General features: G+C 48.3%; 1 protein-coding gene across 1 annotated transcript in view; it reads left to right on the forward strand.

Moving 5' to 3' along the window:
- LOC144118409 (ras-related protein Rap1-like) overlaps positions 1–23,526 on the forward strand; it is an 81,506-nt gene extending 57,980 nt beyond the window's left edge. Inside the window, exon 3 of the mRNA XM_077651352.1 lies at positions 21,923–23,526. Coding sequence (XP_077507478.1) covers positions 21,923–22,368 — 446 coding nt within the window. The 3' untranslated portion in view covers positions 22,369–23,526. The remainder of the gene's footprint in view (positions 1–21,922) is intronic.
- The last annotated feature ends 1,502 nt before the right edge of the window (positions 23,527–25,028 follow it).

The following is a 25,028-nucleotide window of genomic DNA, read 5'->3' on the forward strand; positions in this document are numbered from 1 at the left end:
GCGCACTTAGGTCAACCGCACAGTAGCTCGAATCCAGACGCCACGAAAAAAACAATAACACGCCGTGAAACAGCTGCTTTCGTAATAATAATAATTGGTTTTAAGGGAAAGTAAATGGCGCAGTATGTCTCATATATCGTTGGACACCTGAACCGCGCCGTAAGGGAAGGGATAAAGGAGGGAGTGAAAGAAGAAAGGAAGAAGAGGTGCCGTAGTGGAGGGCTCCGGAATAATTTCGGCCACCTGGGGATCTTTAACGTGCACTGACATCGCACAGCACACGGGCACCTTAGCGTTTTTCCTCCATAAAAACGCAGCCGCCAAAACGGCGTTTTTACTGCCGTCAGCACACCCCCGCGGCACCGAAAGTTACCCACCAGCCAATTTAATAGCACAACTTCGAACGCTTTTTCTTTTGCTTAATATTTTCGAACTTTAAACACAATGTTTTGCCAAAATAAAATATTAGTAATTTTTATCGCTGCTTATTTCTTATTCCTTTTTATAAAAAATTAAGCAGACGGCCCCTCGAATGCTCTCGGGGCGCCACCCTGCTGTAATTGGCTGATTCCTCGTTGCGTCATGTGATGACGTCTCATCGTGTCGTCATTTTGACGTCACTGTCAATAACTTTTGACAGAATTTGTCACAGTTGCGTAATCTGGCCCCTGGAGTGGTATTCAGAATTTCATGCGCTGACTGCAACGATGTTTACATCGGCGAAACCGGCAAGTTTTCACGACGCCTGCAAGAGCACAAATATGACGTGGCGAATGGCAATCAAGCATCGAACGCTGCTGCTGAACACGCTGAAACATATCATCACAATATAGGCTGGGACAATGAGACACTCATAGCTAAAGAGAAGAATGTGTCATCAAGGCTGCTACTGGAGACATTGATCACTCAGGCAACCACTAACACTATGAATAGGACAAATGGAAATGTTCCGGCAGTTAACATCCGCTCATTGGGTCACATACTACACACTAAAGGTCGACCGAATCTTGGCCACCCCAGTGAACAAGGAACCCGTACGGGTTCTGAAACGTCAATCATAACCTCGGCATGGTCAGTGACCTTCGACTCAATCTCCGTTCAGTACAGGTGCAGAGACCCGCCGCGGTGGCTCAGTGGTTAGCGCGCTCGGCTACTGATCCGGAGTTCCCGGGTTCGAACCCGACCGCGGCGGCTGCGTTTTTATGGAGGAAAAACGCTAAGGCGCCCGTGTGCTGTGCGACGTCAGTGCACGTTAAAGATCCCCAGGTGGTCGAAATTATTCCGGACCTCTCCACTATGGCACCTCTTTCTTCCTTTCTTCTTTCACTCCCTCATTTATCCCTTTCCTTACGGCGCGGTTCAGGTGTCGAGCGATATATGAGACAGATACTGCGCCATTTCCTTTCCCAAAAAACCAATTATTATTATTATTACAGGTGCAGACAAAATGTTCCGCGTTTGAAAACTGGTTTTGAGAAGAACAAGTCACGCAGTGTCTCACCTCTGTCGGTGGACACCTAAACCGCGCAGTAAGGGAAGGGATAAAGGAGGGTGTGAAAGAATAAAGATTGAGCTGCCGTAGTGGAGGACTCTGCAACATTTTAGACCACCTTGAAATCTTTAACGTGCACTGACATCACACAGAGCCAGAGTAAGGAGGAAGTGAAAGGAGAAAGGAAGAACGAGGTGCCTTACTGGAGGACTCCGGAATAATTTCGACCTCCTGGGGGATCTTAACGTGCACTAATAATAATAATAATAATAATTGGTTTTCGGGGGAAAGGAAATGGCGCAGTATCTGTCTCATATATCGTTGGACACCTGAACCGCGCCGTAAGGGAAGGGATAAAGGAGGGAGAGAAAGAAGAAAGGAAGGAATACGTGCCGTTGTGGAGGGCTCCGGAATAATTTCGACCACCTGGGGATCTTTAACGTGCACTGACATCGCACAGCACACGGGCGCCTTAGCGTTTTTCCTCGATAAAAACGCAGCCGCCGCGGTCGGGTTCGAACGTGCACTAACATCGCACAAATCCGGAGTACCCGAGTTCGAACTCGACCGCGGCGGTCGAGTTTAGATGGAGGCGAAACGTAATAGACGCCCGTGTGCTGTGCGATGTCAGCGCACGTTAACGATCACCAGGTGGTCGAAATTTCCGCAGCCCTTTCATGCGACGCCTCTCACAGCCTGAGTCGCTTTGAGGCATTGAACCCCATAAACTAAACTAACCCTTTTATATTGTTTCCATCGCTCTCATTGAGCACTCAAAACTGCCATAGAAAAGAAATGGAGAACGCTTTTGACCATAGAAAAAACTTTAATACCAAAAAAAAAATTCAAGCCTATCGATGGGGTATGCGGATATATTGTTATAGTGAAAACTTGCAATATATGAAAGATCTGCGGATATATTGATTGTTATAGTGGAATCTTACAATACATAAAAATTGTGATCATAAGCTCTTTCCCATTCAAAAATGATTGTGTCTTGTCCGGAATATTTCGCTTGGACTTAATTCTTTTACACGAGTTTTTCTCGTCAACACCGCCAACCATACCAGGCCACCTGTCGAGGTGCTGTTCACCTCCATCCTCATTCCTTCCATCCCTCACGCCGCGGTTCAGGTGTCCACCGAGAAGGGAGAGCGTTACATCGCCTTTCTCCGAAACCTCGAACTTCTTCACTGTGCCACGTTCACTGATGCTCGTCGCGATATGCTCGCGGCCTATAGGGCGCAGGGCATACTACCAGCCTCCATCAAGACGTTATTGTGGCCGCAGGGCAGTGCGCGCACTCGTGGGCGAACATTGGTGAGCCTCTGTGCATTCCTCGAACAGACGGGCTTGACGTCCCGTCTGCTCTCCGTCAGGTAGTTACACGCAGTGACCGAATGCTCCGCGAGTGCTACCTTGAACGATTAATAACTGGACGCCCCACTCCAGTTGTAACCTACACAGTGCTGTGCGCGTGTGTGATTTAATTCCTCTAAAATGAACTAATCACACGCACAACCTGGACACATTTCTTATTGTGTAAATAGTTTGTACATATTACTTCTCCCCCTATCCTCTCTTCCTGTCCCCTCACCTCTTTCATTTCATTTCTCCATTCTGCCTGCTATCCTTTATTTCCGCTGCTCCAGCTCAGGTGCTTCAGTATTGATGGCAGATGTCAGGGCTAGCAAAAATCTTTTCCTTCCTTTTTACAATTATTTTTAATAAAACCACTACCACCACCTACCACCGCCGTCCTGCTTCTAACATGAAACCTCGAACAAATCAATGTTATCTCTTTTTGGGCCTGAAGTTTCTCGTGATGTATGATTCCTAATTAGTAGAATCACGAAGCTAGCGGAATGTATTGCCATTTTGGGTGATGCGGCAGTAATGCCGTGGAAATACAGGTAGCATTTTGAAAGATTTCCCCCCTCAGGTGAAGTCCAGGTGCGGACGCCTTTGAAGGAAGCATGCAGGCGGTTAAGAGCTGCTGTTCAGATTTCTGTTCACAGTCAAATCACTTGATGCTGCAGTATTCAGCTTGCCCGTTTTGTAGTGCGTACTTGGCATTTCAAAGAAGTTACTGATGAACAATGAAAGAAGTACTTGTCCCAAAATGTTCAGACCACTGAAAACAATAATCTGAAGAGTTAAGCTCTGTCGGATAAGCGAAGTCAGAGTACGCGAGAGTGGGAAGTAGGGGCACATCGCAATTAGATGCCGCCTTCCCGTACACTGGAGACGCGTCCTCCATGTGCGGCCTGCCCCCACCAACATGTCCAAAGAGTACCATAATGGCGCAGGCGCTTGGCACGGGCGGAAGCCATGCACCGCCATTTTGGGAGCAAACCAAGTCTTCTACGTGGACGCCTCCGGACCGGACCCTCAGGGATGGTACACGGCCGCGGTCGTCCACGAGGGCAGAGCAATAGGCGGCCTTACTTTCAAGGCCCAGTCAGTAATTCACGCAGAAGAGGTTGCCATCGCCCTGGCAGCCTCCGACTCTCCTACAAATGCATAATCACCGACCCGCGAGGGGCTTGTAGAAGCGTCGAGCAAGGGTGGGCTACGCCACTGGCTTATCGCATCTACCAAAATTGTAACCGAGACTCGTATCCCGCTCACCGATCTCTCGTCTGGGCTCCAGGTCACCAAGGCTTCCACGGAAACGAGGCAGCCGACGCCACCGCCCGCGCGCTCTCTCTCCGGGCATTTCCCATGGGACCCGACGGTGACCAGAACTCCGAATTCAATCCGCTTTACACTTTTAAAGAAATATGCGATTATTACAAATCCACGCACCAAACTCTTCCCACCCCGTGCAAGGGGCTGGTGAAGGCCAACGAGCGGGTACTCCTGCGCCTGGTCACTAACACGATGCTGTGTCCGGCAACTCTAAAGCATTTCGATCCTCAATTCGACTGGCGGTGCTCACACTGTGGAGAGGTGTCTAACACCTACCATATGGTGTGGGCCTGCAAGCAGAACCCATTCCTACCCTCTATCCCAAACCCCCACCCGAGAGGACTGGGAGGCTACCCTGTCCGGCTGCCGCGCCCTCGAGGCCCAAAGGGCCTTAACGCAGCGCGCCCGGTCTACGGCAACCGCCAATGGGGTGCCTCACTGGGCATCCCATTTAGTGGTTGTAAGGGTGTGACCTTTCAGGTCATGACCCCCAACACTCTCTCTATGATTACATAAATGATTTCACCCCCACCACCACCAGCTCCGAAGGGAAAAGTGGAAGTATGTAGCAGACTTCGGTGTGCAGCGGGTACCATGCAGGAATACACCGAAAGTTATGCACTCCAGTGCGCGCCAAACAAATCGGAATTACTAATATTCAGGAATAAAGGAGACTTTGACCCTGCTATAGGATTTGTGGGGTGAAGTGCAAATTAAAGAGGTACCAATTGCGAAAATCGTAGGTCTGTTAATAGTCAGCAAGCGTAACAACATGGAAGTGATTAGACGATTGCAGGCAACAAGTGACTAACTAGCGATAATTATTAATAGAACATAAAACCACAAGCATTCACTTATAGAATAAGACACCATAAAGTAAATACAGGCTTTCATTGTGAGCAGGATCTCTTACACAGCACCATATCTGGAAACGAAGAAAATTGAGAGCAAGTTGGACGTTCTAATACCCAAACTATATAAAAGAGCACTTAGTATCCCGGTCAACCCAGCATTAGAAAGACTACCACACATGGGCATTCACAATATTGTAGACGAAATTATTAAAGGCCATTCGACTTCGCACATGATACGGCGCCCCGCCGCGGTGGCTCAGTGGTTAGGGCGCTCGACTACTGATCCGGAGTTCCCGGGTTCGAACCCGACCGCGGCGGCTGCGTTTTTATGGAGGAAAAACGTTAAGGCGCCCGTGTGCTGTGCGATGTCAGTGCACATTAAAGATCCCCAGGTGGTCGAAATTATTCCCGAGCCCTCCACTACAGCACCTCTCTATTCGTTTCTTCTTTCACTCCCTTCTTTATCCCTTCCCTTACGGCGCGGTTCAGGTGTCCAACGATATATGAGACAGATACTGCGCCATTTCCTTTCCCCCAAAAAACCAATTATCATGATACGGCTATCAGGAAGTCAGAGAGGACGGGACGTAGTTTATAGACCAGGGCTCCCATGCATTCGGTCTGCGGAGGTCAGAGAGGACTTAGAAGACCAGCATAGAAGGAAGATCGTGGTGCAGCCCGTACCGAGAAATACGCATCCAGAAGTTCATAAGAATAAAGGCTGGGGCGACCGCCATCTTGAGAACATGGGGCGAGATAGAAGAGACAAATTATGTTAACGCGGCAGGACCGGTAACTGGAATATCAAGGATAGCATGCGCGGATGCGGAATGGAAATTAGTTAATGGGGCATCAATTCAATGCCCGGAAATCTCCCAGCCGGAGGAGGCGGAAATTGCTTTGGCGATGCTTTCCCGGAAGGTCTCGTGTGTAATTACGGACTCTCAGAATGAAAGTCGAAATATACCCGAGGAAGAAGTTACAGACTTTAAACCCATAGTCATATGGACTCCAGGACACCACGTAGGTTGGAAACGAAGGCGCTCACGCCGCTGCACACACACTATTACCCCGAGTCCCCCACCATTGGCAGGATCATAATTAATTAGAACTGTTACCAAACTACAGGGAATTACTCCGACATTTCAGATTAGCAAGGAAAGTATACGCCGAACCACATAAAAATCTAATCAAGGAGCAAGGTGCCATCCCAAGGAAATTGCAATTAGATACTTATATACATCCAGTCGTACGCGCTGCATTGCACCTTCTGTGGTGAAGTGGCGAACTTATACCATATGTTATGGGCACGCTAGAACAATCCAGATATTGCGGGAATCCATAACCCAACAACTGAGGACTTGGGACGCGGCGGTGTCCACCTCACATTCGGAAGACCAGCTTTCGCTGGTGATCCGGGCAGGAGCGGCGACAAGACACCGTGCTAACCCCGGCATCTGCCGGGGTTAGCAAAAATATTTTACTTCCCTTTTATTATTGTTCTAATGCAGCCACTTGCAACTACATCTTTAACGTGCCAATGGGCTCCTGGACTGCGGACGCATGCAACTGCGATTTCTTCTATGCGTTTTCTCATTTCTAGTGGAACGGCGAAATGCTAGAAGCTCGTCTAGTGTACTGTGCGATGTCGGTGCGCGTTAAAGAACCCCAGATGGTCGAAATTTCCGGAGCCCTTCACTACGGCGCCCTCATAACATGAGTCGCTTTGGGACGTTAATCCCCCATAAACTAAACTTCTACAGAAAAATTGGAAGTGAAAATTGGTTTTTGTGTCAAGGAGTGACGCAGTATCTGTCTCAAATATCGGCGGACGCCTAAAACGCGCCGCAAGAGAAGGGATAAAGGAAGGAGCGAAAGACGAAAGGAAAAAAAGGGGTACCGTAGTGGAGGGCTCCGGAATAATTTCGACCACCTGGGGAGCTTCAATGTACTAATCACGCGCACAACTTGGACACATTTGTTATTGTGTGAATAGTTGGTGTATATTACATCTCCCCCTATCCTCTCTTCCTGGCCCCCCACCTCTTTCATTTCATTTCTCCATTATTCCTGCTATCCTTTATTTTCCCTGCACCAGCTCAGGCGCTTCAGTATCAATGGCAGATGCCGGGGTTAGCAAAAAATCTTTTAATTCCTTTTTATTATTATTCTAATAAAGCCACTTGCGACTGCATCTTCAACGTGCACTGACATCGCACGGCACATGGGCGCCTTTGCAGTTTCGTCTCCATCGAAACGCGGCCGCCGCGGTCGGCGGGTTAAATTTCCCCAGGTGATCAAAATTATTCCGGAGCCCTCCACCATGACATCTCTTTCTCTCTTTCTTCACTTCCTCCTTTATCCATTACTTGCCACGCGGTTCGAGTGCCCACCGAGATACGTGAGACAGTTTTATCGCCATTTTATTTCATCCTTTATCCCTTCCCTTATGGCGCGGTTCGGGTGTCCGCCGAGATGTGACACAGATACTGCGCCACTTCTTTTTCTCAAAAACCAATTTTCAGTTGTAGTGAAAACTTACAATATAAGAAAAACTGTGCTCAGAAACTCTTTCCCGGTCGAAAATGGTTTTGTCCAGAATTGTTGGGTAGGGACTTGATCGTTTTACCTGTTATTTCTTGGTCAACGCAGCCAATCATACTAGGCCACCTGTCAAGGTGGTTTTCACCTCCATCCTAATCCCTTCTATCTCTCACGCCGCGGTTCAGGTTTCCTCCGCGAAGGGAGAGATTTACTGCGCCTTTCTTCCTAACCTGAAAGGCCTTTCTCCCGAACCTCGAACTTCTATTCCTACGTCTAACATGGAACCTCGAACAAATAAACGTTATCTCTTTCTGCGCCTGAAGTTGCTCTTATTACAGGATTACTAATAGGAAGAATTGCGCAGCTAGCAGAATATATTGCCACTTTAAAATACGTGGCATTAATGCCGCGGAAATAAAGGTAACATAAAGGTTTCACCTCAAGTCTCGTCCATGTGCGGACGCCTTTGAAGGAAGCATGCCAGCGGTTAAGAGCTGTTTTTCGGATTTCAACTGTCCACATCCAGTGCGCCGATTGTTGCTGTATTCAGGTTTCCCGTTTCAAATGCGTACTTGCGCTTTGAAAAAGTTAGTGATGGAAAAAAATGAATCTACTTATTGAAGAGTTAAGGTTCGGTGTTGGAGAGGCGAAGTCACAGTGCACGAGTGTGGGAAGTAGGGGCACATGGCCCCTATTAGGGTTACCAAGTCGGCTGGACAGAATACAGGGTGTCGAACGCGGGTTCTCCGGATCAGTAGCCGAGCGCTCTAACCACTGAGTGACCGCGGCGGGTTGAACCGTGACAAGGTACAGCACAAGCACACGCTTATGATGATTGGTCGTACAGCGTTCCGGGAGGTGTTATTTGATTTCTCATTGCATATAACTTACATGTGCTTTTCTAGTTGGAGGTTAGTTTGCGACGGCCGTTCGAAGCGACGACATAGGCCCTTGAGCCAAATTTGCGCGACTTTATGCGCCCGCTGACGGGATTAAAAGCGCTCAGCTCTTGATATGGTTTATTCCTTGCTTTTTCACCAGGAATCAGCAATATGACTGCCCAACTTAGCGCAAGGAATTTCTCCTGGGGCGCTTATTATCTTGCAGTTCAGAAAATCGCAACTTCGCTGCTTCTTCTTTAGCTCCGTAATTGTTTTTTTTTCCTTCACGCTTACAGCCTCCCGATACAGCTAATCCTTTTACTTGTACGTAGCTACAATTTCAAACCTATACGTCTCCGGGGATACCTGAAGAAGAAAGAAAAAATAAATCCACGCCTTTCCTATTAAAGACAGGATAAGGAACTGACTCCGGTACTTACTTTACTCGATCTGTTTTTGTTTTTATTTTTCTAATAGGCCGAGTTTGTCGCAGCTCCGAAATTCAGGAAAGAATTTATTTTTCCCGAGGAAAGTGGGGCACGCGAGAATCGCGGCACACTTTCACGGATGAATTTGCAGGCCAGCTTTGCACGCTTTAAGTTAGGCGGGCCTTGCTGCGGCTGAGCGCATGTTTTATTAAAACCTCGCTCGCGGAAGAGAAGCACAGAGAGCGACAGATGGGAAGGGAAAGGAAAGGGTTACGTGGCGATCCATTTACGCCTGGGGAGCAGAGGCGGTGGAGACGCGAGCAAAGGAGATGAACGCAAATCTCTTTTCTCCGGAGGTGCTCCTTGCTCGATTCATCTTGTTTTGTTTTTCTTTCAAAGTACTTTCCGACCGCGCCGAAGCCTGTTGCGTGCTTCGCTCGGACTTCAAGGCTCGGCAGCAAGCCCTCAGGAAAGACGGCGCAATGCTTTTAGAAGGAAACTAGCAACATGCGGGATGCAATGTGAAAGTGGGGGAGGGGGGTATGAAGGAAGTAAGAGAAGAAGATATAAGGAAAGTAAGGAAATATGCAAAGAGGGAATGAAGAAAACAAGGAAGACAGGAAATGAGGAGGGAGGAAAGCAGGAAATGAGGAGGGAGGGAGGGAGAGGGGAAGGGAGGAAAGAAGGTAGGAAAGAAGGGAGAGAGGGAGAGAAGGAAGGAAGGAAGGGACGAAGAGAAGGAAGCAAGGAAGGAAGGAAGGATGGAAGGGAGGGAGGGAGAGAAAGAAGGAAGGAGGGGAGAGAGGGGGAGGGAGAGAAGGAAGCAAGGAAGGAAGGGAGGGATGGAAGGAGGGAAGTGAGGGAGGGAGGGAAGGAAGGAAGGAAAGGAGGAGGGAGGGAACGAAGAGAGAGAGGGAGGGAAGCAAGGAAGGAAGGAAGGAAGGAAGGAAGGAAGGAAGGAAGGAAGGAAGGAAGGAAGGAAGGAAGGAAGGAAGGAAGGAAGGAAGGAGCCACATATAACACGAGACAATAGTCTAGTATAGGACAAATTGCCGGGCTAGTTGGTAATGATCCATTCGTTGACAGCGCGTTAAAGCACAGGGACAGAAGAAACACAGAGGACGACGTGCTTTAACGCGCTGTCAACAAGAAATAGTCTAGTAAGGTCAGAGCAATGGAATTCATGCCTCTATTTACGGCCGCCGTCTGAAACGCTCAAAAGGCATACGCTGGATCGGAGCATGAATAACTTCTTGGAAAACTGGGCAGCCTGAAAAACTTTTGAATAGTGTCCAGGTTCATACTGTGCAGGAACTGACTGTGCTGTGCAGCTGTTGGTTTACATTTGGCGCTCTAGAAGCTTTCTGTAGCGAGAGGGACTGTTGTTCTCACTGTCAAGGGTGCTCAGGAATCGTAGAGCCTTGGTGCTTTTTTTTTCAAGAGCATTTGTATGTAACCCACCCCTAACGTGATAGCTGATTTGTGAGGCCCTTGAGGTAATAACATTCTAGTCGAAGTCAAGAAGAATAAATGAGTTAGAGCAGGGCACGTAATGCGATGGTAAGATAACCAATGGTCGTTGAACGTAATGGAGAAGGTAAGATATGGCAAGCGTTACAGGGAGCGGCAGAAAGTTAGGCGGGCCGATGAGATTAAGAAGTTTTCAGAGTTGGGGTAAACGCAGCTGCTACAGGGCAGGGCAACTGGAGAGATATGAAACAGGCCTTTGCCCTGCAGTGGGTGCAGTCTAAGATGCATAGATATTGCTAAAACTGCAATTGAGAGCAATAAGGTTAATTAGAAAAACACTAATATATTGATGGAACGAAACGTAGGCTACCTTAAGTTAATATGAACCAAAATTACCTGTCTGTATGACGCTAGGGCATAGTCATGAAATGCAGTATATTTACTCCTGGCTACACTCCAGGCGTCTACCATGTTATCCATGACGAGAGAACACTGTTGGGCGCTACCGTTTGCTCAGACTTCATTTTATTTGCCAATTTAATAATAAATTCCTACCTAAACTGCGAGTTCTTGCCTCTTTATTGTCACCGTGTGGTGAGGGCTACCAGAATATGTCAATATTAATGCGACATCATTAAAAGCTAAGCAGGGAAAAAAAATGCGTCGTTGGTCACATAATTCCCAGGGCCGGAAGTGACGTGACCAGACCGGAAGTGACAACTAAACGCTTCGGTTTATCTTCATTGCGTCCGTGTTTCCACCTTTAGATAGCTTCGAGGATGCTTCTATTGATACCGCATTCCCGGCACATAACGTAATTAGGCGTCACTGTGAATTATTTTGATACTCAGTCTCCGAAAGCAGACTGCGCCTGTAAAAAATATTTGACCTCCATTGCATGATTTCCAATATAAATAACCAAGAACCTGCGAGGAAGCGCCACTTGTATGGCAGCGATCGGAGCCGAACATTCCACTACGCAGTAGTAGCCGTATTATAATAAGAGGAGCCTTTTGTCGGAATCATTACCAAAATAGCTCAAAGTTAGTCTAAGGTGACGAAAGCTAAGCCAAGTGAATAAAACGAATTCAGTTGAATCCGATATTATTGTCGAGAAATTCTGTCTTACTGATCTAAACTCGAGGTCAGTGCCGACCCGCCACATAGCAAAATGAGCTGTGTAATCTGATGCTGAGGTTCGAAGTTTAGGAAGCAATATTTACTAAGGCTTCAGAAATAAAGGGTTCGGCCTAGTACAAACATTACATAGAGCGTTTTGTTTGCTAAAAAATCACTTGAGCAGAGTGCACAAGGAAGCTCAATATACACTTATTAATAGCGCGTTCAGCCCCACGCGATAAAGTCTGAGACTTATTGAAAAGGGCCCATGAAAGAACGCCAGCAACATTCAACCTTCAAAGCTTTATCTTCGAAGAGAAGTATTTTCCGGTTTCAGACATAATTGCGTTAACCGCACGAACCGTCATCTTTTTTTTCAATCCAACTGAATGCAGCCTTTGCAGAGTACTGCCACCTCAATAAACTTCACAACGAAACGCACACAGACAGACGGGATACCACGGCGTCATGAATGTGCGTCTGTACGACGTCAAAGAATCCATCTTCGTGTCTCAGAGATAAAGTGGCACGCGTGGAGCTGCCCCCGTTCGGAGATCATACGTTTCAGTGCGCTTCCCGAAAGAAGCTCGTCACATACGTTGCTCTCAGAAACCCGATCTCAAAAGGTCGCGGGGGCACTCTTAATCATGTCAAACACGCGCCTCGTGCTTCGATCAGGAGCTGCGTTAGGTGTCGTACGCCACGACCTCAACCGCTAAACAAGTACTCCTAGACTTCTCGGCCTGGTGTATCACTGGGAAAATTCGTGTGGCGTTCACGTAACGCAAAACTCAGTTCAGCATCAGCTTTGAAGCGGTAGAGCAGTACAGTCGGAGGCAAAAATCAGTGGGCCGCGTGTTCCTCAAACGAGGCCGACAGCTCTGCTATTAGCCTGCGGCTGGCGACCAGACTTCTCAAGGTGAAAGTCAAACTTTGTTCTTTCATCTCCACAAGTGGGTTCTCCAGCCGACAGCTAATAATAGAGTTATCGGCTTCGTTTGAAGAACATCTGGCCCACAGTCTTTTGTCCCCGACTGTACGAATAGAAGAGGATAAAATTGGCTTAATGTATACGTAAGGGGGTCATCGTCACGTGTGAACGGTTTAACGGGCCACATATCATCGGTCGGTTGACAGTAGCGAATGGGTCACAAGACAGTTCGCTGGTGACGTCACTGATTACGGTCACGTGATGACGTGATTTCGGTCGAACTGTGCAATCTGCGTACAGCATGACTTTAACAGCCGATACAGAAAAAAAAGTTCCATGCCACTGTCACGGTTGACAGTCACTGAATGGATCACGAGGCAGTTCGCTGATGACGTCACTGATTACGGTCACGTGATGATGACGTCATTTCGTGGGAACGACGCAATCTGCGCACATGTTTTTAACTGCTGACATTGAAAAAAAAGCGCCGGGGCCATTTGGATCGCGAGGCAGTTCGCTGATGACGTCACTGATTATGGTCACGTGATGATGACGTCATTTCGTGGGAACGACGCAATCTGCGTACAACATGCTTTTAACAGCTGATATAGAAAAAAAGTACCGGGTCCATTTGGATCACGAGGCAGTTCGCTGACTACGGTCACGTGATGGTGACGTCATTTCGTGGGAACGACGCAATCTGCGCACAACATGCTTTTAACAGCTGATATTGAAAAAAGTGCCGGGTCCATTTGGATCACGAGGGAGTTCGCTGATTACGGTCACGTGATGGTGACGTCATTTCGTGGGAACGACGCAATCTGCGCACAACATGCTTTTAACAGCTGATATTGAAAAAAAGTACCGGGTCCATTTGGATCACGAGGCAGTTCGCTGATTACGGTCACGTGATGGTGACGTCATTTCGTGGGAACGACGCAATCTGCGCACAACATGCTTTTAACAGCTGACGAAAAAAAGCGCCGGGGCCATTTGGATCGCGAGGCAGTTCGCTGATGACGTCACTGATTATGGTCACGTGATGATGGCGTCATTTCGTGGGAACGACGCAATCTGCGTACAACATGCTTTTAACAGCTGATATAGAAAAGTGCCGCGGAATGGCCCCGGTCGACGGGGGGCGCTTCGGATGGCAGCAGCGCGGCCGGTCATCGGAGAGAAGAAATGGGGCAGAGAGGGAGAGGTTGTGCGCGCGCTCCCGACGCCCACGCTGGCACGCGCGCCTCCCTTGACAATCCACTGCTGCCGCAGGCCACAACGGCGGGCCACCCTTCGACATTTTGTGCGCGCACCCGCGCAAGCTCCGGGCCCGCGCCGATCGAAGTCGGACTGCTGGGTGTCTGAGGCGCCCCATTGCCATCCCTCTACCACCGATGCACCTCTTCCTCCCTTCGTGTGCGCACCCAGCCGCTTCCCTCTCTTGTCCTCTCTCCCTCCGCTGCCCTCTTCCATCCTTATTCGTCGTCTCGCGCTCGCCGCATCTGGCCTCAGGTCTCTCCTCTATTCTCCCTCCCCGTTTCTTGAGTACGCCTTCTTCCATAGTTGAGTTTTCATCATCATCGTCATCATTCTTCCATAGTTACCCCTCAAAAAGTTTTCAACTTCCTAACCTCAGTACAGCCGCTGATGCTGGTGCTTGCTGTGACCCTTATAACGGGTTGCCACTGCCTCATGGCCTGCCGGAGCGGTTCATGTGTAGTCATTGCTGCCAGATTAGTCTTATAGATTAATTTTGGAGCCGTCGCTTCCCTTCTTACTCCACCCTACCCTATTTTACCTACAGCGCCACGCCTCCATTCCGTCTTTTTGCGCTTCTGTTTTTTTCTGTGGCGGCCGGCTTCTTCATGACCCTTTTCCCCTCTTCCCCATTACAGGTCCCTCGAATACAAATTCTGCAGCTCGCAAACATCGTTAAAGATCCCCAGGTGGTCGAAAATATTCCGGAGCCCTCCACTACGGCACCTATTCTTCCTTTCTTCTTTCTCTCCCTCCTATATCCCTTCCTTTACGGCGCGGTTCAGGTGTCCAAAGATATATGAGACAGATACTGCGCCATTTCTTTTCCCCAAAAACCAATTATTATTATTATTATCGCAAACATCGGCGTCGTACATTTCGGGACCCGAGACGAAAGACTAACACAAAGAAGCGCGGAACACTGTTCTCTCTCGCTCCGTCCTTGTCTCATTTTCCTTTCGCTGTTTTTTGGCTTATTCCCTGCGTTTCTATAACTGTCACTTCCTACCAAGGCACGAGCAAGCGCTGTTTGTTCTTTTTCTGTTCTATTCCCTACATGAGTAATCCGTTCGTGCCCAGCCTTCAAATCCTCCTTTCGGGACATTCCGCAACAACCAACGCACCGATCCACCTTCTACCTTGTATCCTTTCTTCCTCTCTCCCAACTATTCGCATCCTACCTCATCGAAAGAGACGGCTTCCTAGTGCTGGCTAGACCCTCATCTTCACGCCAACCTATTTTGGCGCCGCTTCATCCCGCCCTTTCCTCGAACTGCGGTTGAGTGTTTCTAATGGGGCGCCTGCGGCCGCATCCCGCGGGATCATCGCGGAGCGCCAACAGGTGGCGCTGAGCGCGCGCGCCGAGGCCGCTTCGTGCTTCCCTCTTTCTCCAGCCTCTCCTTCCCTTCCCTCCCATTTCAGTCGAGACGCAACGGACGGCCCGTGCCACCTTGCCTCTATTCCTCGTTGTCCTTCGCAAGCGTGGTATATCCCTGCGCCGCTTCTCGTCGCTGGTCGGCTAGACCGTAGTGCAACAACTGCCAGGTTCGAGCTGGATGGCAGTGGGAGAGGAGGAAAGGTCACAAAGAGGGAGGTCGACGATGGCGCCCGCTAGCTAGCTCTGCTGCCGGATGGTGCTATTTTCGAAAGCCGCCCCCTCCCAAGCCGGCGACGCAACAGGCGGCCGAAGAAGAGCCAGCCTAGCTGCAGCTAGCACTCGCGTGAGTGAGCGTATTGTGGCGGCCGACGGCGCTTCCTGGTGTATAATGTTAGCCACACACGCGTCTACAAACTCGAAAAGCCTTCTCCGTTTTCTTTTTGTTTCTAATCAAACGGCTTCGGTACGCTCAGACAAACGAGCCCCTCATTTAATAGCGACGCCCGTAGAATGAATTTTCTCTGGGAAATAATATGCCGCCGTTATAGTGCGTTGCAGCTAAGGACACCTGCGCGTATCAAATGGTCAACAGACAGATTTATCTTAGCGGGTACTTATGCAGACGTATGCCGGTGTAGCTGGGTGCCTGCTGCGCATGCGCAATGGCAGGTGCGAGAGAGACAGAGTCACTCTTCACGTAGCCACTCCACATGCGGCACTACTGCCACTGTCATGATGAGTATAGCACTACAATGCAAAGCGGTACCACCGTGCGGAGTGGCACTGGCATTTCCTTGCAGAGTGGCACTACCAGAAGGGGCACTTGTTTGATGCGGTTTAAGTCTCCGCTAGAAAGTCTCCGCTATGCTGGAACCCTCCATTGGTAATGTTATCTATGCGGACCAGAAAGTGCGCGCTCTCTAGGATGCGCCCAGAATTGTCATTTTATCCCGCCGCGGTGGCTCAGTGGTTAGGGCGCTCGACTACTGATCCGGAGTTCCCGGGTTCGAACCCGACCGCGGCGGCTGCGTTTCTATGGAGGAAAAAACACCAAGGTGCCCGTGTGCTGTGCGATGTCAGTGCACGTTGAAGATCCCCAGGTGGTCGAAATTATTCCGGAGCCCTCCACTACGACACCTTTCTTTCACTCCCTCCTTTATCCCTACCGTTACGGCGCGGTTCAGGTGTCCAACGATATATGAGACAGATACTGCGCCATTTCCTTTCCCCCCACCCCAAAAAAAAAACAATTATTAGTAGTATTGGTCGGCGTCGAAAGTATTTAGGTAGCATAAAGACGGAAAACTAGGTTATACGAAAAGAGTTGAGGATAGGGCGGACTGCTAGTGGCGAGGTGCAGCCAGCGATGTCCCCTTTTATGGGGCATATAGTGACAAATTCCTCTCTTTCGCAAGTTGTTTGGATGAAACATTTTCTTTCGTCTAACACGAAGTTGACTACCTGGCCATTTGCCCAGCACCTACACAGTAGTTTGCCAAGTACATTCATGTTCTATCTGACTGTTTTTTTTTTTTTTTGACCCAGTCAGCTGAATTCAGGGTGTAATATCACGGCCGGATACAAAGCGGCGACCTACCGGGGCGCGTCCTTCTCTTACATAACGTGTGTCGTGCTTGGAACTCGCTATGCCCGGCACTGCTAACGTCGTTTTCCCCCTATCGAGATAATAAGCGACGAGTGGTTTTTCGCAAGGACGACTTCGCCGCTCACCTGGGTGTCAGGTTGCACGGAGCCGAATACGAGCTCCTATACTGTTCGGGAGATTGGGTTGCCAAGGTATACTGTTTCGGGCGTAAATAAAGATTTCGCTCCTATAGCCAGATCGCAGCCAATTTCCATTCTTTTGCTTGTTTATTTTGTAGCTTACGTCTCTGGCGACGTCTAGCGCTTTCGTAAGCAGAAACGACCGCAGCGACAAAATTAGACAACGTGCGATTGGAGAATCGCATAGCTACCACACCTCGCAACACCTCTTATGAAACCTTGTGGGAATACAGGGGGGAAAGACATAAAGCAGGCAGTAACGGAGACTCGGGTCATCTGACAAGTTGGGAAAGACAAGTTTCGGTATTATTTCCCTGAAAGAGAAAACGTTTCGATGAACAGCGCAATAAGGCCTGCGCAACTCGAAAACGGAAGGTAAATAATTAGGCCGGTCCAGTTTCCCCAATCTTTTGGGAGGCGATGCGATCTTCGCACGTCAGAAACGAGTTGTTGTACATGCGTTTGCGTCGGATTGTGCAAGACCTGGTTCTAACTCTGTACCCACGTCGAGTTCACACACACGAACCTGTAAAGACGCAGCGTTTAACTTCATAGTCTAACTGCCTTTCTACAGGCAGCAGGTATCGGGCATAATTCGTAAAATAGAATTAGATTGCACCTTTATAGGGATGCTGAGAATGACGTTAGTACAAAATGAGCAAGCACAATGACTCACTCCTTCCGCACGCCGAAGCCATCTGTTAAATGCCGTATACGGGGATTCATGTACGAAAAGGAATCCCCGTTCGCCAAATGCGCAAACAGGGTTATAAACACTGACGTTTCGGCCCAGTGATGTTGCATGCCGTAAACTAGAAATCACCTTATTAAGCGCAGAAAGAAACAACAATATTTCTCTCCAAGTTTTCGTGCAGCGTTTTAGAACACGACAGGGAAAATTTCCTCAAAAGTGATGACGATTCCCTTTTCGCCAAATTTCGCCCCTCAAATTGTATGAAAAAAAAATGAAAATTTCCTGAACGTCAGGTTCCTCTTTCGGCTCTTTCTTCCATGCCTTATTTTCAACGAAAATTTATTTAGCTCAGAATCATTTAATTAAACTCGGAACCGCAAGACAATAATTTACGTTAGGAAAAGCAGAAAACGACACTAAGAAATTTACGCAGCGTTAAGAGGATTTTTCGAAAAAGGTACACGCATCTTTATCCAGAGATTGTAAGCTTTCACTGAAATTGAGCCAATTAAACACGCGAGACCCTTTCGTCAGACGCGAGATTTTCAGGAGCCATGTTGCAAGCCTGTGTACACGTATACATTGTCAGCAAATATCGAGCCGAAATGCATGCTTGCGCTGGAGTGATATACGACCGGCAGAAGTCCATAAAGGCGGCCAAACTCACACAGCTGCCGTTACCACGCACAAGCTGCTCGATACGCCACCCAATCACGGAACAGCCAACAATGCGCCAGTCAAGATGGCAGCCATTACAAACCGTTCTCAGTTGTTAACACATTTATGGACTTCGCTGTTCATGATTACCTGATGCCATCTGTGTACACATCATAAAGCTACATAGTACAGCGCTCAGTGTAATGTACTCAGAGTGAGGTCGTAGCCGTGCAAGTGGAAGAGGTACTCTTTAATAAGATGATAGCCCGGTCATTTACCTGGCGGACTATTCCAGTTAAGTTAAGATGAAGCAAATCACATGCAAACAAAAATCTCGCGCACGTACATACACACAAAGAATATTACAAGATGCGTACAAAAGCTGCGTCTTTCAAAAAAAAAATTAAGAGCTTTCCATCCACGGAACGTCGAAGCTTCCTCGCACCAGAGTCGAAGTGCATTCACCAGGCTGGGGGGTAGAGTCCTGACGTGCAGGCTTAGACGCTATAGCCTCGCCGCCTAAGGTTATAGCCTCATCACAATAGTAAAGCGTAGTAAGCGGAAAGACCTACACTGGCACGTGCCTGAACGATCACGTGGACAATGGAGACCCCAGAGTCGATGAAATGGACGCAGCGTGTATGGAAGTTCAGCACGATCCGTGTACGTATGTAGGCAGAGAAAAAAAAAAAAGGAACCTCGGGTAATCCGGTGCTGCCGGAGCAAGCCTGCAGGTTCTCAACGTGTATGGTAGTATATAGCGTACGTGATCTGTCTACCATGAGGCCTCCGGCGGGCCCAGCGCAAAGGACGAATCCCGCGGACCGCTGCCAACACTGTACAGATCACGGCGCGCTTATTATTATGCATCCAGTCGCGGTATTTCGCTCGCGGCGTGCTCGGCAGCCGATTCTGAGCACTCCTTTTCGCTTTACGGGAATATATATATATATATATATATATATATATATATATATATATATATATATATATATATATATATATATATATATATATATATATATATATATATATATATATATATATATATATATATATATATATATATATATATATATATATATATATATATATATATATATATCCCTTTCTACGCACCTCTGCTCTGCCCACGCAAAACTCACCCAGGCAGCTCACGTCATCTGACTCCATGCGCCGGAGCTCGCCTCCGTTCTTTGTGACTGCGTGTAGATGTTCTGCCACCGAAGCATTTACAATTCGGGGCAGACACGAAAAAAAAGGCATACCCGAAGAAAACACTTTAGATCCTTTGCTTACGACACATTTTACGCCTTCTCCGTTCTATTTTATGTCGTGATGGGATTCGTGAAGGTAGTCGATTATTTCAACATTCGCATATTTTCACCGCTTGCGCGTCAAGCAATCGACAGCCTTGAAAAGGAAAAGAAGGGTTCTGCGTTGTACGCGAAACGCTACGTGCCGTCATTTCAAGAGACTCTGCATTCCAAAACCGCCATTCCTCTCGCTATGAAAGGACTGAATTTTCTCGAGAATTATTTTTAAATTTTTTTATACTTTCGGCGTGTTTCGCGAAAATTTGCGCTGTCACCCAGATCGAATTTGGATATCCAAGCTGAACGCATCCGCTAAGAGACGTATGCGAGAATTGAACGAATGACTGAATGAAGTTATTTTTTTTAACCTCATAAAATCTACAGTTTTGTGGTAGATGGTGGCTTTTTGAAATTAACCCGTCAAATCATAGAAAAGGGCCAGATTCACTGGTTATGTAAAGAAGCGCTTCGCTGACACTTTAATAAAGAATTCAACGATGATTTCTTGTATTGCGCTCTAATGAGCTCGCTAAGTTTAGTGTCCACAAATTATTTCAATATCTCAGAATGAATCAATATCGCGAGAACCTGAGCTCGAAAAAAAAAAGGAATTAATGCCACTTCATCTGCCGTTTTCTTGGGTTCCCTAAAGGACAGACGACATGGCTTTGCTTGCTGGTAATGCACTGCAAGGTGCATACAGGATAAAACATAAATGGGATATAAGGGCCCCCATATCTGCGCAAAGCATACAGGCTTACATAGTAGTGTTATTTGCAGGTACAGGCAATATGAAGAGGAACACTAAGATAGCATTCATGGGGCAAATTCATTTTTACTTCTGCATTAAACTTCAAACTGTATTAAATTGTCCATGCTTCTAAAGGAAAAGTATTATCACTTCGACTTTTATCTTTCTTGTCTGCTGCGGTCAAATGAGAAAACCTTAGTTTGCACTACTTACTAGGCGTGACAACTATCGTCGAAAAGGACAGGTCAACATTGATTGGTGTGCACAAACAGATTGCTCGTGCTCGCACGCGTTTTGTGACTACTTTCGTGCAGTCGTCGTCATGTAATATCAACAACAAATTAAACGCGAACAGGGCACTTGTAACGCAAACACAAGAATACAGAAATACTAGAAGTCAAATAAGAATTACAGGCGAGTTGCATTAGCACTTCCACGAAGAGGTCTTCGCGCCAGTGAAGTGAAAATCATGCGCTCTATATATAGTATTCAGTCTCCCTCATCTAGAATATCCTCGTTTCCTGTTCCCTTTTAAGTTGTCTTGTTCGCGTTTCATTTGTTGCTTATAGTACACCTAGACACCTCGCAGAAATGAATTCGCCATGCTATAGTACCCGCCGTGGTGGCTCAGTGGGTAGGGCGCTCGACTACTGATGCGGAGTTCCCGGGTTCGAACCCGACCGCGGCGGCTGCGTTTATATGGAGGCAAAACGCTAAGGCGCCCGTGTGCTGCGCGATGTCAGTGCACGTTAAAGATCCCCAGGTGGTCGAAATTATTCCGGAGCCCTCCACTACGGCACCTCATTCTTCCTTTCTTCTTTCACTCCCTCCCTTATCCCTTCCCTTACGGCGCGGTTCAGGTGTCCAACGATATATGAGACAGATACTGCGCCATTTCCTTTCCCCCAAAACCAATAATAATAATAATAATAATAATAATAATAATAATAATAATAATAATAATAATAATAATAATAATAATAATAATAATAATAATTGGTTTTGGGGGAAAGGAAATGGCGCAGTATCTGTCTCATATATCGGCGGACACCTGAACCACGCCGTAAGGGAAGGGATAAAGGAGGGAATGAAAGAAGAAAGGAAGAAGGAGGTGCCGTAGTGGAGGTCTCCGGAATAATTTCGACCACCTGGGGATCTTTAACGTGCACTGACATCGCACAGCACACGGGCGCCTTAGCGTTTTTCCTCCATAAAAACGCAGCCGCCGCGGTCGGGTTCGAACCCGGGAACTCCGGATCAGTAGCCGAGCGCCCTAACCACTGAGCCACCGCGGCAGCCGGCGATTCCAGTCCCCTCCGCATGCAGACTTAGACTAGGCCACACGCATGCACAGCGAGCTCTATGGGCACCGGCTTGTTACTATTCAGGAGGCGGGACCGGCATCGCTGGTGGCGTTCACACGCTTTATTCTCAACTCGTCGGAGCATTGTTTGTTCGTTCGTTTTGTTTGTTTGTTTGTTTGTTTGTTTGCTTGCTTGCTTGTTTTCTTGCTGGCTTGTTTGTTTGTTGGGTTTAATGGCACACAGGCAGCTGAGGCCAAGCACAAGGTACACGTCGGAGCATTGCACTTCGGCGTTTATAAGCATGCGGCACGCTAATGCATGTGCAAACATTCTGGTATCTCAACGCCCCTCCCTCTCCTTCTGGTCTCAGGTGAACGCGTGCCGATCGTGCTGGTGGGGAACAAGTCGGACCTGATCGCCAAGCGCCAGGTGTCCCAGGACATGGCCATGAAGCTGGCCCAGGAGAGCATGCACAACTGCCAGTACCTCGAGACCAGCGCCAAGTACAACGTCAACGTGAGCGAGCTCTTCGTCGAGCTTCTCCAGCAGGCGTTCACAATGGAGCGGCAGCCGGCGCCGGCCGCAGACCGGCCGCCCGACCCGCCGCTGCTGCAGCCCCAGCAGAACAAGCCGCCCTCGCGCAAGCTCTCGCACCGGCTCAGCTTCTTGGGGAACCTGCCCAGCTTGCGGCGCAAGTCGAGCGCCGCTTCGACGGCAGGCGGCGCGGGCGGCGGACCCGCAGCGCCATCGACGCCGCGAAGCCGCAAGTCGTCGAAAGCGGCGACGGTTCCGGGCCAGAAGTGCCACATCTTATGAGCGCGCTGCCTCCTTCACAAGGACACACACGCACTGTCAGCGTCAAATGAAACGCGACGAGCAAAAACGAGAAGATATTAGTTGAAGGAAGCCGAACGCCATAGTCGGATAAAACTCGAGAGCAACGCGGAAACTAACCTCGCAGGAGTCCCTCCAGCCAATGTCAATGACCAATAGTCATGACGTCGCGGTCAACTGCCTTGCACCTGCTAGCGTGCACCTGCTAGCATGCAGTTGATAGCGCGCCCATGGCAGGTGCACAGCGGCTGACTACGACGTCGACGCCATTGGCAGGAGGGTCTTCCTTGAGCATTTTGAACATGAATTATTCTATAAGGTAGTGTAAACGAAATAAAGAGTCATCTAGCGCAGTTTCTAATAGGGCAAAATGTGCGGCCCAAGCCCCGGGATAGATTTTGATGCTAAATATACGGAATGGTAACCGGTGGCAACGAAGGCATATTCCCACTCAGAACGTTGTGACTTGATGGAGTTAGCAATGGAAGGAGACTTTTCATCGCAGCACCGGAAGTTTTGGGGTTAACAGTTAGACAGGATCTAAACCTCAGTTGAAATCTTGGCAAGTGCAAGAATTTCGCACGTTTCGAATAGGGAGCCTGCTTCCGTTGCCAACCGTTAGTATTGCGCACTTTTAGTGGTGGGAATCCACCCTAGGGCTAGGGTAAAATACCCTGCACCTATTATAAGGAGGGCGCTAGAGGATTGTTTACTCCCTTTGAACTACCTTTAGGGTAATTCGTGTCTACAGTGAGGGCATCTGCCTCTGTGTTCTTCAGCTGTTGGTTTTCATTCCTAAAGCGCGAAGACAGTTCTCTGAGAGTGTTAATAGAACTCGCCTGTACTTCCCCTCCAGCAGCTATTCTTGTTTCCGTCTAAATGTTTGAATTTCACCTGACGCTGTTAGTACGCACGGACACACAGAAACGCGCGCCCCTTCCTCTCGTCTTGTCGTCCTCCTCAACCACACTGCGTACCCCACATTGTGCATACAGCGGTTTGTAAATATCTTTGTTTGTTAGTTCCCGCGCCGACGACATCCTAATACTCCCTAAGATGCGTGGGAAACGGCGATTCACTTGGGTAGATGCTTGAGCTTGGTCGGCGACGCCTATAACCGTGACGTGAACAACGCGGACAGACGACGAGCAAAAACAAGAACAAGCTCTGTGTTTTTCATCCTCGTCCATCGTCTCTCCCACGCTGATCACAGGCAGGGGCATATTGATTTACATTCTTTTTCTGGCTGCCCCACCATACTTTTTGTCTCTTCCACGCTTATCACGTCCATATGAAGAAGTGAATTGTGCGTGATACCACGGTCCGACCGCCACGCTGTATCATGCGTGGGTGCACCTCACGTTACTTAACTTTTAAAGGTTTTGTTTGCGATGTGATAGGCAAGCTAGGTCGGGCCGACTATGGAAGTCAGTTGTCTACACTCCGAGACTGCAGTGTGCTAGAGTCGGATACAACTCAAGAGCAAAGCGGCTTTTCCCCGTCAAATGACCCGCTTCCAGCCAATGGCGTCGGCCGATTCTCATGAGCCTGGTGGCGTAACAATGCACGAAGTGGCAGATGAAACGAGATAGTCCCTCCCTCCGTGTTCGGGGATAGTCTCCCTCCTCCATTTTCACGCCCTAGCTGGTTCATGAGAACCGGCCGGCGCCATTGGCTGGAAGGAGCTCCTTTGACGGGGAAAAGACGCTTCGTTCTTGAGTTGTATCCGACTACAGCGTAGATGCTAATGATTGAACGCAGCCAAAAAAGAAAACTACCATTGCCAGGAAACCCCGAAATATAACATTCACTGGAGCCAGCTGAGATGAACTCGAGCATTTACAGTTCAGCAAAAAAAATTAAAAAAAAACTCGATAAACCCCATCCGAGCGCACCAATAAAAGGATCAGATCAGCTCCCGACCTTTCCCTGCGCGTAGCTGTTTTCAACGTGTCCTGAACGATGACGTCAATGCAAGCGACCAGTTGTGTAACTGAGAGAAGAAATGCTGGGAAAATATCGCGTTGTCGTCCTCACAATCTGTAAAAGTCTGCCGATGTATAGCCCGGCGCGAGAGCTTTGTCTGCTGCTTCTGCTCTATTCTTTTCAGAATTATAGAATTACGGGAACCCAATTCCAATTTTGAGAGATTGCTGTTTTAATTTCTTTTATTTTATCGTCCATCAGCCCGATATAGCCGAGCTGGAACGATATTCATCTCACCTTTCATTTAATGCTTGCTTTTCCTGAGAGGATAATTGCACGGTGAGGGCGAAAGCTGATAGCAGAGATACTATTGCTTTTCGGAGCAAGGCATTCAACATCAACTAGGAGCGTAATTATAGTTGGTGTCCGTGTACATGTCAGGACTCGGACAGCTCATTCGGTACTGACCACTTGGTGTTAATCGTCCAGCTATTTGTCCTGGTAAGACCACACGTAGACGGGGTGGGGGGGGTAATGCTTTTGCGCTTGGGATGTGTAGCGCACTCGAGATGAACAATATATTTTGCCCTGTGCCAATCTTTTGGTCTTCGTTTGCAATCTGACAGGTGCACTTTGGCGGTTATATGGGATTACTGGTGGGTGAACACAAACCGTGCTAGCAACAATGAAACACACATATCGATCAAACTCGCCGA

The sequence above is a fragment of the Amblyomma americanum genome, chromosome 2 (genome assembly GCF_052857255.1).
Source record: "Amblyomma americanum isolate KBUSLIRL-KWMA chromosome 2, ASM5285725v1, whole genome shotgun sequence".
Classification (NCBI taxonomy): domain Eukaryota; kingdom Metazoa; phylum Arthropoda; class Arachnida; order Ixodida; family Ixodidae; genus Amblyomma; species Amblyomma americanum.